Here is a 14,048-nt window from a genome sequence, read left to right as displayed (position 1 = left end):
TTAATTCACGGCAGTAGCTAATCATTCAGCCGCTTCATTATGGACTTAAAAGGAATATAATTGGTAGTGTAGGGAATAGATACGTAGATGTACTTCTGAATGGACACAGTAATATTTTTGGTCTTTGCTATTCAAAGAGCAACCTCAGCAAAAAAGGACTGTAATAATCACATGGATGTCACCTCTGGATTTCAGCCTCTTTCATCCACATCTGTCTTTGCCTAGTGAGCTCATGGAGAAGGTGCCATGGGGGCACCTGCCGGTAGCGCATGTGCTCAGCAGAGTGGACTTCCACTCACTGAGACCAGTCCGCTACATTGACTGTGAAATGACCACCTTGCCAATAGCAAGGAGCCAACGCCAACCCCCTGAGGTAGCACTGTTCCTGTGGGGACCAGCCAGACATCTGGTGGCAGGTGGCTTATGTTGGGCTACTTCCCATAATGGAAAGGATGACACTGTTCTCCCTGGAATAACTATTCTGGGTATGGATTTGCTTTCCCTCCCTGCATTGTTTCTGCCAAAGCTATGTGTGACTTTCAGAATGCCCCGTTATGTCATGGTATTACATGCCACATTGCTTCTGGCCAGGCAGCTGATTTCACACAGGTGAAATATGGCTCGTGTTCGTGGAATGCCTGCCCTTACCATGTTCCCCATTGTCCTAAAGCAGCTGAATTGATATAACAGGGGAATGTCTTTTTGAAGACTCACTGCACCAGTGGTGGCAGTTCTTTGTGGTGCTGGGGTAACGTTCTCTGCAACGTGGTCTAGTCTCTAAGTCAGACACAGTGTGTCTGTTACGCCAGCGTTCATAGCTTAGGGAATCAAGTGGTGGAAATGGAATGAACTCCTCTCACTATTAGCCCTTGTGATTCCCTAGCAGAATAGTTGCTTTTCTCTACAACTCTGGGAAATGTTAGTTTAGAATTCTTAGTTCCAAAGAGAGGATGCTTTTACTGATGAATATGGTATTGGTCTATTAAACTGGCAGCTGAGCAGCGGGACACTTTGGCTTCCTCATGCTGGGGTACCAACAGGCAAAGTGGGCGACTCCTGTATTGGGTAGGTGATTGATTTATCCTGACTGTCCCGTGGAAATTGAATCGCTGCGACACAGTGAGGGTAAAGGGGAGCAGTCAGGAGTGCAGGTCTCTGGAGTCCCTCTTAGACTCCCAGGCACTGTGATAAAAGTTAATGGAAAACGCAAACAACCCACTACAAGCAGGGATACTAGTGGCAGAGAAGGTTTGAGTTCACCCACCAGGCGAGGAGCAACAACCAGAAGAAATGATTGCTGAGGGACAGTGTGTGGTGGATAGTGGGAGAAGAACAGAAACACCGCTGTGACCTTAGGACCAGTTATAGAATGAAAGCCCTAGTAGTTATGAATATTTCTGATGTACCTTAGTATTTGTGTATACAGTAACCAGTTCTTTTTCTCCCCTCCCCCACCAATTCTATATTTAACTTAAGATATGTTAATTGTGGTTAAGCTAGTATTTCATTATTTAAGGGAAGTGGGACTCAGCTAGCTAGATAAAGAATGAATGTTAGAGAGAGAGTAGACTTGCATTCTTTTTTGGAGGAGATAACAGCTTCTTGGTTGTGTGAGGGACGGTTATATCATGTTAGACTGAAGCATGATTTTACTGTTGTCTTTATTCAAGAGTTCAACGTTAAGAAGTGTGTCTGGGTACCATATTGACAGCGGACTGTGGCAGTTTGTACTATGTCAGTTACTTAAGCTGGAACTGTGTATCCTGTGGTTCCACAGTATGATTCCTTCCCTGGATGGTTGTGGGTTAGAAATTGGCGAAAAGAATTTGTGTCAGCAACACTCTAACTTCTGAAAGTTTTTGTGGTTAGAGGTGTCGGTGGGTTCCAGCTTGATCTTGGTTTGGTTTGTTGACAATTTGGTCAACAGCAGCATCAGGCCCATTCACCTGGGGGAGAACCTAGAGCTTCCCAGGTCGCCCCACGAGCCTTTTCTTTGCAGTCTGATTTCTGCAGCTGACTGTGTTTTGGCTTCAATCAAATAAGATCAATGATTCTGTGATCTCTCACTTCCCTGGTGGAGCTTCACAACAGCTATTCCTATAATTGCGTAAGGTAAAATCCTATCATAAATGTATCCTTCTGTTACTGACAGTGGCTCTGCTACTCAGTTTGAATACTGACTTAATACACTTGCCTTGTTGGTAACTATATCACTTTTATTGACTACATCGTATTCCAGTATATGAATATTTTTTATTAGCTGTCATTGGCCATTTAGATTGTTCATAGTTTTTTTTGCTGTTATGCACAAAGGTTGTATGGCCATCCTTGAACATATACTTTCTTTGCATTTGCTCTTTTATTTCTCTTGGGTAAATTCCTAGAGGTGAAGAATACATGCATTTTAAAGAACTGATACATATTGTCTGACTGCAACCTCCAGCGTTATATGAAAGTGCTTGCCCAGGTACACTTTTCGTCATCATGACTCTTTCAATTTAATTCTTTTTAAAAAGAAGGAAGAGTACATGAGAAGATAGTTGGTTAACATGGAAGGAGCTAATGGAAGGAAGTGAGTGCTTGGACTAAGTATGAAATATATTCTGTCAATAATATTTAAACTTGTGACTAATTTTGTGTTTAAATGTAGTTGCTCTTTCTAAAACTCGGTTTTTACAGGTTTTGCATTAGGCCTGTTTTTAAAAATACAAGTCTTGTAGTATGTGGTACAGGATGGTAAAGGAATTAGTCTGGGATAAGTGTCATTGACTTTGGCTATAATCAGGGTAAAACTTAAAATTTCAGTATCTAATTATGTAATTATTGGAAATGTCCTGTGAATATAAATTGACTTGTGAAGGTTTAAAAACATATTTTACATTAGGGTTGAATTTGGAATTTTATATAATGAGTATGTATATTAGCTATTGATTGTGTTCTTCAATTAAAGAAGCGAGTGTGTCGCAACGCCGCTTCCTGTCCATCAGAAACCTGTGACACAACAGGCAGTGGAGACGTCCCCTGGGTTTTGCTGGAAATGAAAGGGCTCACAGGCCTGTTAGTAGCAGTTATTTAAGTGCGAGGTGGTAGGGAGGGGCTGTGCTAAAGCTACGGTGACTAGGTTGCAGTCTGAATTTTTATGAAAAATATTTATTCTTTTTGCTGGATATTTGCCGTAACCTGGAGGGCTTTCTTTTTATTTAGTTTTCACTTAGTGGAATGGGAATTGTGTTGAAGAAAATTAGATCCTTTTCATGTTAGCTAGGTATTGAGTATGCTAATCCCCAGGACTCCGTGCTTAATAGGTTTGTCAATAGTGAACCAGCATTTGGCCTGTGTGCTATTTCCCCCCCAAATTCTCTCATCCCTCTCCACAAAGTGATTATGGATTCCTCCTGATATTTTTCTCATGTCTCAAACCAACCAAATCCTTAGGTTGGCGCCTTTAGCAAAGTAGGTATTTTGTTTTGTATACTTTATGGTATATAAACCTCACCGTTACAGGTAGTAAACTTGAACTTTTAAATCCTTTCCATTAGCATTAGCATACTTATTTTTTTTTTAAAGGGGTCCCATAAACCAAGAAGGGTTCCTTATATGCTATATTTTATCAATTCTAAGAAACATCCTCCTCACTCCCACATTTTAACATTTCTGAAATTAGGATGCGTTTTACAATTAATGATGTCCTTACAAAGCTGTCAGCCAGGCAGAAGTTGTCATTGTTTGCACTTATGTGAACTTGATTTTTTTGCTGGTGACTTAAGTGGATTGTTGTAACCTGTCAACAGACCATGTAGGGAAAAGACTAGATTCCTGGGTTTTGTCTTAATTTTTTTTTTTTTTTTTTTGGTATCTTCTGGTAAGATTAAGATAGCACCAGCATCGACATTTGCAGCATTGGTGTCAGCAATTTGGAAGACAATCCTGGAAGTGATGGTAGAGCCTTATTTTAAAAGATGTGTCGCCTACAGTGGGAAATTCACAGCATTAACTATATAGTGTGCTTGCCACTCTGTTTAATCTGAATCTAATCATGAGGAAACAGACACATCCAGATTGTAGAACTTTCTGTAGAACAACTGGCCTTGATTTTAAAAATAATGTCTATGTTTTGATAGAAAAAAAAGGTTAGGGTTGGAGGGGGTATTCTAGATTTAAGGAAACTAAATAGACATTACAACAGCTGTGAACAGTCTTTGGCTGGATCTTGGATCATACAAAATAAGAGATGTAAAGGTTTTTCTTTTGGAAGTTGGATAAATTTGAATATGAACTCTAGCAGGTATTACTCTTTATGATTAAGAGTGACATAAAGTTCACTGCCTAAATAAATAGTGTTTTCTGTAAGTACAAAATAAAAATTCTTCATAAGAAAGCATTCTGACATAATTGACTTGGCAAAGTGATACATAAAAATGCTCCGTCTAACAGTGCTGGTTTGTTGGAGTCATTGAAATATGGTATTTTTAATAGATATATGTTATTTTATAATGGATTGTCATGAAATTACTTCCATAATATAATTGAAAAAACCTTATTTAAACATTTAAAATATTCCGTGGGAAAAATACTGACTTTGGGAAAGTTTCTGGGAGGTTTGGATGAGAGGTAAGTTATTAAAAAGATACGATGTGACATTTCAAAAAAGAGGGGGAGGAAAGGTGAAGACACAGAAGAAAGATGACAGGAAAATTTTTTTTTTTTAATGTACATGAGACTGTCTTTTATTACCTAAGTAGGGTCATTAAATCACTTGCAATTAGGACACATAAAAATGATTGTTCCTTAAAGAAAGCAAATTATTTTCAAGTCTTCTTAGCAGACTTTCAGGAAGGGTTCAAAATGAGTAAGAAACAGACCATTTAAATTTAAGGCATACTATTATTCTGAAATGTTATTATACAGGCCAACACTATAGGATATGTTCTAGGTATAGGCTCTTTTTTCTATCTGTCAGTAAACTAGGGCTCTAACTTAGAAATGGTACTCTTTAAAAAAAACTTAGAAAACATTTTCGATTATGGTTGACATTCAATATTATGTTAGTTTCAGGTGTACAGCATAGTGGTTAGACATAGAAATGATCCTCTTAAAGTTGGCTTGTACGTTGGCGTTTGGAACTTAATTGTACAAAAGAATGTTATATTGAAGAGTTGGAAGAAAGTGATTAGTTTTATGAAACTTGTAAAATAAATAAGTACTTTTAATAAGTCAACAGTGGTAGTGTTTGAGGGAAACATGTCAGACAGGACTAGAGCAGAATGACAGTATCAGTGTTTTGGTATTTATTTCATATGGTATAAAAATATTAAAGTTGATATTTTATTTTTAAGATATTTTCTAAGAAAAGTGGTCTGAATTCATTTTAAAAATCAGTGAAACTTAGTTTTTAATGTATAATATAAAACATTGCAGACATTATAAAACCAAGTAAAATGTGCATTTATAAAACTAAATTTGACACTTCATTGGGGTTATCATATTATTCTTTCTACTTATATATAGACTATACTAATCAGGGGGGTATTTATAACTAACTCTACATGCTTTCTTTTGAATTCCTATAACTGCTAAATAATGCCATCTCTTGTTTGGTCATTTAGAGGAAGCTGGATTTGAATTTGTTTTTTGACAGGGTGCAATACATTGATGCCCTGATGAAAATCAGGGTCTTAAAATTAGAGGAATTAAAATGAGAGTAGGCAACTAACAGTTAACTGCTATAATTTAAAGCTATTGGAAATTGATTTTTGGAAAAGATTCTAAGGAAGGATAGCACGTTACGTTATTAAATGAAAAATAAAACAGGATATATAGCTGGTACCCCGTTGCCAAATTTTACATTCTTGTGTATGTACTTATATTGAAATACACTAAAATGTTAACATGGTCTATTTAAATGATAGGGCCATCACGAACTTTTTATTTTTCATTATATTTTTTTTTGGTTAAACAATAGGCAGAAATTTAAAAACCATATTATATTTGTTTTTATTTAGAGTGCATTACTTTTAAAACATAGTCATGACAGGAGGTTCTCTTTGTCTTTTTGGGGTTCAAGTATTTTCATGTAAGAAAGGGAGAAAGATTTTTCTTGTAATAAGGTAATGGTTGAGAGACTGAGGGAGAGGAAATGTGGTTAGAGGTAAATATGTTAGATTGCTTATAGCAGTAATTTCCACTTTAGGCAGTGAAAAAGAAGAGATTGCCTGTGTGGTCACTTTGAAGGGCAAGAAAAGGACTTAGAGGGGTAGAGGGGTACTAAAAGGCTCTTTTCTCCAAATAGCAGATCCTGACTCAGTAAAGCTTGGTTTCTGCTGGTGGATAAGGGAGGAAGAAGAGAGCTGATTTTGTGTATGGGTTGTTCATAAAATTCAGTTATCTGAGGAATTTCCTGTTTAATTCTTGCCTACATTGTGTATTTTGGATTTAGCTCCTTTAAATAGTTAACTTTTTATTTTAAAGCTGAGTATGTTTATTTCCACTATAAGCAAACTTCATTAGTGGCATAAGACAGAGGTAGCAAATGGGCTTCATATCACACGTCAACTCCTAGAGTGAGTTGTTGAGTATTTAGACGTTGCCAGGAAGACTGCTATAATTGATTAACAATGTCTGTTTTAGCCCCTTGGAGAATGCTGCTATTTGTCTTCTAGCTTCTAATCCATTTTGTATGATCCTTGGAACATGCATACTAAGGCTGCTTCATAGTTATACAGTAAAAGCCTCAAAGAGTGAGGGAGACCAACTATTGGATACTAAATTTACAAACCTGAAATTAGTGACAACAGCAATTCCTGTGCAGATTAAATTTTTCCCCCCTTCTTCTGCCTCCCCCGCCCCCCACTCCGGTTCAAGCCATTGCTGGTATTATGAGCCCATGCTGGTATTATGAGCCTTGCCCCCCCCCCCCCCCCCCCCCGCCCCAGGTAGTCCGTGGCCAGTCGTTGGTCGGCTGCTCACAGTAGCTCACGGCAACTCTCGTCAGCTGCCGTCCACTCACACTGGCTGCCATCCGCTCACGGCAGCACATGGTAGGTTGCAGCAGCTCTTGGCAACTTAAGGCAGCCCAGCTCCAGTGAGAGCCATTGTTCACAATCTTAGCTGTAGAGGGTGCAGCTCACTGGCCCATGTGGGAATCGAACCGGCAACCTCGGTGTTAGGAGCACGGCGCTCCAACCACCTGAGCCATCACATTTTAAATCGATGGTCTATAGAGGAAATTACTGTAACTATAACTACATTTTCTAGTAAGGTAGCCACAATCCACATGTGGCTATTGAGCATTTTAAAATGTGGCTAGTTTTGAAATAAGTCAGGCAGAGAAAGACAAACACCGTATGGTTTCACTTATATGCAGAATCTAAAACCAAAACAAAACAGAAACCAAAAACAGATTCATAGAAACAGACCAAAGGGATGGTTACCAGAAGGGAGCGGGTAGGCGGTCGGTCTAAAAGGGGAAGAGGAATAGAGTCAATAATAATGTGGTAAGTTTGCGCCGTGACAAATGATTGCTGGAATTAGTAGGGTAATCACATTGTTAGGTATAAAAATGTCGAATCACTGTACTGTACACCTGAAATATAACTAAGATTGTATACCAACTATACTTAAATAAAAAAATAAATTAAAAAAATAAAGTGTGGCAAGTTTAAGAAAATGATTTTTAAAATTTTAATTTAACTTTAAATTTGAAATGGAAGCAGTGTAAAATATTTTCTGTTAAACACAACTTTATTGTTTCAGTAGGACTGCATTTTACATTAACTATTGCATGGAACATGCATGGGAGGTTTTTATGACTAGGCATAGAGGTAGCACCCATTTCTGCTATCATTCCATTGACAATACTTAGTTATATGATCATGCAATTAGGCAAGCTGGGAAATAAACTAATTTTATGCCCTGGAGGAAGGGAGAGTAGATTTTAGCACAAAGCTAGCAGTGTCCACTACTCTCATGACAGAAGAAAGTGTGCAGCCTGTACAATGAATACAAAAACAGAAAAACCATACAGATGAAACTCTAGAATATAATGGATGACTGACAATAACCAAATCTTACTCAAGATTAAGTCTGCCTACTTTGGTAAGCGAACTAAGAATAGATGGTACTTGCTTAACCTCATAAAGGGTATCTGCAGAAAAACCTACATTTGATGTTTTAATGATTAAAAAACTGAATGTGTTCTCGCTAATGTTGGGAACAGTTACTTCTGTTCAACATTGAAATGGAGTTTCTAGCCAGTGCAGTAGAGCACGAAAAAGAAACAGAAGGCATACAGATTGGAAAGGAAGAAGTAAAGTTGTCTTTATTTACAAACAGCTTGACTTTTTAGGGAAGATTGCTATAATTGATTAATTACATGATTGTCTATGTAGAATATCCTAAGGAATCTAGAAAAAAGCAACTACAGCTAATAAATGAATTTAGCAGTGTTGTAGGATTGCAATGTCAGTGTTCAAAAATCAATTGTATTTTGTTTTATTGGGGAATATTGGGGAACATTGAGTTTTTCCAGGGCCCGTCAGCTCCAAGTCGTTGTCCTTCAATCTAGTTGTGGATGGCGCAGCTCAGCTCCAAGTTCAGTTGCCGTTTTCAATCTTAGTTGCAGGGGGCGCAGTCCACCAGCCCATGCTTGAATCGAACTGACAACTTTGTAGTTGAGAGCTCGTGCTCTAACCAACTGAGCCATCCGGCCACCCCAAAAATCAATTGTATTTTTATAAGCTTGCAATGAATAATTGGCAGTTGAGATTATAGAAACAATCCCCTTTATGATACAATAAAAAAGTATAAAATATGTTAGGGATAAATTTAACAAAATATCTGCAACTGGTACATGTAAACTAAAAACTTTGCTGAGAGGATTTAAAGGAAACTTGAATAATAGGAGAGAGTTATTGTGTTCATGGATTGGAAGATTTAACATTTTGAGATGAAAGTTTCCCCAAATTGATATATAGATTCAGTACAATCCCAGTCAAAATTTCATTAGGCTCCTTTGTGGAAATTTACAAACCAATTCAAAATTTACATGAAAGAGCAAAAGACTTAGAATACTCAAAAAATATCCAAAAGAAAAACAAATCTGGGAAACTTATAGTACCTGACTTAAAGACTCATTAAAGCTTTAGTAATCAATACAATATAATACTAGATGAGGCCCAAGATATATTTCAGTGGGATGCAGAATATTCCAGAAACAGACCCACACCTATGCAGTCAATTGATTTTTGAGTAAAATGCCAAGACAGTTCAGTGAAGAAAAGATAGTCTTTTCAACAAGTGATGCTGGTACAATAGGATATCTATATGGAAGAAAAGTATTCTGACCATTATCCTAACTCACACCATATGCAATAAATTAATATGAAACACATCATAGGTCTAAATGCAAGAGCAAAAATTATAAAACGTACAGGAGAAAACATGGGAGAAAAATTTTTGTGATGTTGAGTTTGGCAAAGATTTTAAAAAGTAGGACACAAAAAATCATGAAATATAAAGGAAAAAATTGGTAAAGTAGACTTCAACAGAAAAAAACATTTTCTTTTTGAAAGACTGCGAAAATAATGAAGAGGCAAGCTACAGGCTGTGAGAAATATTTGTAAAATATATCTGACAAAAGACTTGTATTCAGAATAGACTAAGGAACTCAACAGTAAGAAAGAAGGCCAACTACCTAGTTTAAAAAATGGGCAAAAGATTTGAACAGACATTTTATTAAAGAAGAAACGGATGGTACATAAGCACTTGAAAAGATGCTCAACATCATGATTTGATGGGAAGATGGAAATTAAAACCACAATGAAATACCACGGTATAGCTATTTGAATCGTTAAAATGAAAAGGACTGACCATACCAAGTGTTGGCAAGGATGTGGAGAAATGAACTTGCATACATGGCTGGTGGGAATGCCAAATCAAATGGAACGACACTACTTTGGAAAGTAGTTTGGCAGTTTCTTACAATATTAAACATATGCAGTATTTAACTTCCCATGGTGTAGCAGTTCTACTCCTAGGTATTTACCTAGGTATTACCCAAGGAAATGTCCAAAGAGTTGGACTCAAATATTCATAGCAGCTTTATTCATACTAGTAATCCCAAACTGGAAACGACCCAAATGCCTATCAGCTGATGCGTGGATAAGCGAATTGTGCTAAGCCCGTATGTTAGAATGCTGTTGAGCAATGACAAGGATGAATTTCAAGAGCGGTATATGCTAACCGGAAGAAGCCAGACACAGAAGACTGTATACTATTGATTCCATTTGTATGAAACTCCAGAAACTAAAGGCAAAACTGTAGTGACAGAAAGGAAATCATTGGTTTTCCAGAGTCCAGATAAGTTGGGAGGGAGTTGACTAAAGGACAGGAGGGAAATGTTTTTGATGAAGCTTATGATGGTGGTTACACTGCTGTACACGTTGGTTGAAAACACATTGAACTGCATACTTACAGTTTTTGTACTGTCTGTATTGCGTACTTTATTAAAGCTGCCCCCTCCCCCTTCACCAAATGAGATGGTCCCTAGCATCCTCCAAAACTGGCCAATGACTTTTTTGGCTTGTTATTTATTTTTTAATGTTACAAACACTTACATACAAATATTTTGTTTCATTCCATTATAGTTATACTCATTGATGTTTATGTTTTCCCATCTTTTGCCTGTAGCAGCTTATTCCAGTTGATTCCTGAGTCCTTTTGACATGATCCTAGAGTAGTCCTTGGTGGCTTCCACATTCTTTGATATGCGCGTTCCAAGTGCACCTTGTACATTTCTTTTCCTAGACCTGTAGCCTTTTAGGAGTCCTGGTTCCTTGCATTGGAGAGTGGTAGTGGTATCAGAGATCACAATCTGGATAAGTGGTGCTCTGTGGCTGGTGGACAGTCATTATTTTCAGGCCTTTCTTTTGCTCCCCCACCTCCAGCTTTATTGAGGTATAATTGACAAATTGTAAGATATTTAAAGTATATGTTATGATAATATAAGCATGCATTGTGAAAGGATTTCTCTTGTCTAGTTAACACATCCTCACCTCATATATTTATTAAAAGAACATTGAAGTCTAGCAAATTTCAATTATACAATACCGTGTTATCAGCTATAGTCACCATGTTTTATATTTAGGCCATTTCACTAGACAGAGGCAGGATATTGGTATATGATACCCATATGATAAATTACAAATTGAGTTCAAACTCATGGTTTCATTTTAAATCCAGAACTACAGGATTTTTCTTAACTTTGTTCTTATATCAGAATCTCTTTTGAGCCATGCCAAAAATCTCAGTTCTCAATGAGAAACATAATTAATGACTTCCTCTATCCCACACTGCATAAACAACATTCTCAGGATAATAATTCCCAAACTACTGTCAGCAATGAAGTGATTGAAAACAGCTTCAGTTTTTTCCCCCCCTTTAAATTATTTTTGTCCTATGAATAAATCCCATTAAGAATATACAAATTACTGTGCTTTGAAGTCACTTTTAGACTATTTCCTTTCTGGTTAAGCCACTAATTTGATGCATATTTAGACTCAGTGATTAATTTTACATTTAATTTTGGGGAATTCCTTTTTAAAATTTAATTTTGTTTCATAATTATATAAATTATTTACATAGTTCCAAAAACTAATCTATAAAGCAATATTTAAAGAATTCTGTCCATGTTGCTTCCAACCTATGTACCCCCCTCCCCATGTGTAATTATTTTTTTTATGTTAATAGTTTATTCTTTCTTCTTAAAAACTATAAGCATATATTTTTCTATCTTTCCCCATTTCTTAATTAAATAATAGCATTCTATAAACATTGTTTTTCCGCCTCAGCAATATTCCGGAGATCATGGTGTAGTGGTAATAACAACAACATTCCTTATTATAGTAGTCCCCCCTTATCCACGATGAATACATTCCAAGACCCCCAGTGGAGTCTCGAAACTGGGGATAGCACTGAACCTATATATACTATGTTTTTTCCTATACTACATACATACCTATCATCAAATGTATAAATTAGTTATAGTAAGAGATTAACAACGACTACTAATACAATAGAACAATTATAACAGTGTACTGTAATAAAAGTTATGTGAATGTGGTTTCTGTTTCTGTTCATGTCTTCCACCCACAAATTTAATTCTTTCTCCATCTTAATTGATAAGCATTTATCACTGTGGCTGTAACTTTTGTAGTTTGAGGTGAGACAGCAAAATTAACATGAATTTCTTTTTCCTTCACAATTTCATGGATCGAAGATACATTCTTAGCAACCTCAGATGTAGTTTTCCTTAGTTCCTTATTAAGTCAAGAACTTCCTCCTTTCACTTAAAGGGAGCACTTGACAGCTTCTCTTTTGCATATCAAAATCGCCAGCCTCACTGCTCTTGCACTCTGGGGCCTTATTAAGTAAAAAAGGGTGACTTGAACACAAGCACTGTTTGTCAACTGTCCGTTAGATCGCTGTTCCATTTTTTATATTATTGATCTTGGCCTTCATTTTTAGATTATATATTAATAATGTTTACCTTTGTGATATATGTTGCTCCCCCCACCCCCAAGTTTATCACTTGTCTTTGAATTTAGCTCTGAGCTTTGCTTTGAACTTTGCTCACTACCTTACTCTGAGTTAGGTGCAGGAGTTTGGGAAGAATGGGTGGGTAGAGGATTGGGTCAAAAGGTTCACAGTTTTTGTGGAGATGAGAGGTTTGATCATAATGGATAAGAGGAGGTTGGATTTCTGATGGGGATTAAGGTAGAATGGATTTAGTCCATGTCCTTGTTAGTGGGTGTTATGATTTTTGGGTTAACATTTGTTAAGTGAAACCCCGGGGGTGTCATCAGATGGTAAGCCAAAGTTCAACAGAAGACTGAAGGGAAAGTGAAATAGAGAAGTTCATTACTCACAGGTCCCGGGGGAATATACAATATGCCCCGAGGGTCCACAGGGGAGGTCAGTGCAGGCTTCACACAGAGTGAGCAGCAGGGCCCGGGGCACATGCCTGTATTAGGGTCTGCGGGTGGAGTGCTTTGGGGTTCCCTGGTGAAGGCTGGATTAGTCAGTTTAAACCCAAAAGGGGGGAGGTGGTAATCTCAGATTGGGATTCTGTTTTATGTAAGGGGCACAAAAGGGGAAGGAGGTGGGAGGCAGGAGAAACTGTTTATCACAAGGGGGAGTTTATCCCTTTGGGGGAGTCATATCAGGAACTTACATTTGCTTTGGGCTGTTACCTAGGGCATGTGCTTATTGGAGGCGCTAGTGTCTAGTGTGGTTCACGAGCCCTGCAGGCCACTTAGCCACGCAAATTGGATGCCGAGGCAGAAATATTATGGAATAGTTTAGCTAAACTCTCAGCAGGGGGTTGGGAGTCTGGGGCTGACAAGGTCCTGTGGATGTAATGTGATGAGTTGGTGGTTGAGGGGCTTTCAGTGACTTAGAACCAGCTGTCACAGTGCGCCTCTGATGTCAATGTTGTGGTGGCTCCTTTAGTGCATCTCAGTGGACGAGCTACTCAGAAGGGAGCAGTTCCCTCCTGGTAAACAGGGATTTCCACCATGGCTTCACAGGTGTCCTGGGACTGTCATCAGATGGGTTCGTTAAGAGTTTTGATTCAGTTGGATTTTTCTAATAAAAAATATAACTGCCTTTCTATAGAGTAATGTTTAATGAATGTTAACCTAAGTGAGAATTGTTATTTTTGTTCTTATTTCAGGCTACAGACAAGAGAAAAGCTTTAGAAGAGACCAAAGCCTATACAACCCAATCCTTAGCTAGTGTTGCTTATCAAATAAATGCATTGGCCAACAATGTGCTCCAGTTGCTGGACATCCAAGCCTCTCAGCTTCGGAGAATGGAGTCTTCCATCAATCATATCTCACAGGTAACTGCTTTAAATTCACATTTAAGCAACTGGCAACATACTGTCAAAGAAGAAGATAATCCTGGATGTATGGATTCCTTACTCATCTTCTTACCTATTGACTATAGTTATTATCACTTTCCGCTGTGGCTTTGAGTTCAATAAACCTATT

The 14,048-nt window shown here is 37.6% G+C and overlaps 1 protein-coding gene across 11 annotated transcripts in view; it reads left to right on the top strand.

The window, feature by feature from the left end:
* The window catches only part of ABI1 (abl interactor 1), a 111,517-nt gene that overhangs the window by 25,863 nt on the left and 71,606 nt on the right, over window positions 1-14,048 (top strand). For all 11 annotated transcript variants that reach the window (XM_019749119.3, XM_019749121.3, XM_019749118.3 and 8 more), the window contains exon 2: window positions 13,730-13,897. In XM_019749119.3, the coding sequence (XP_019604678.1) occupies window positions 13,730-13,897 (168 nt within the window). The remainder of the gene's footprint in view (window positions 1-13,729; window positions 13,898-14,048) is intronic.

This window comes from Rhinolophus sinicus, chromosome 1 (genome assembly GCF_057876585.1).
Source record: "Rhinolophus sinicus isolate RSI-liver-muscle chromosome 1, RSI-T2T, whole genome shotgun sequence".
NCBI classification, from domain to species: domain Eukaryota; kingdom Metazoa; phylum Chordata; class Mammalia; order Chiroptera; family Rhinolophidae; genus Rhinolophus; species Rhinolophus sinicus.
The sequence above is the reverse complement of the archived record's forward strand: the minus strand, read 5'-3'. Positions and strand labels throughout refer to the sequence as shown.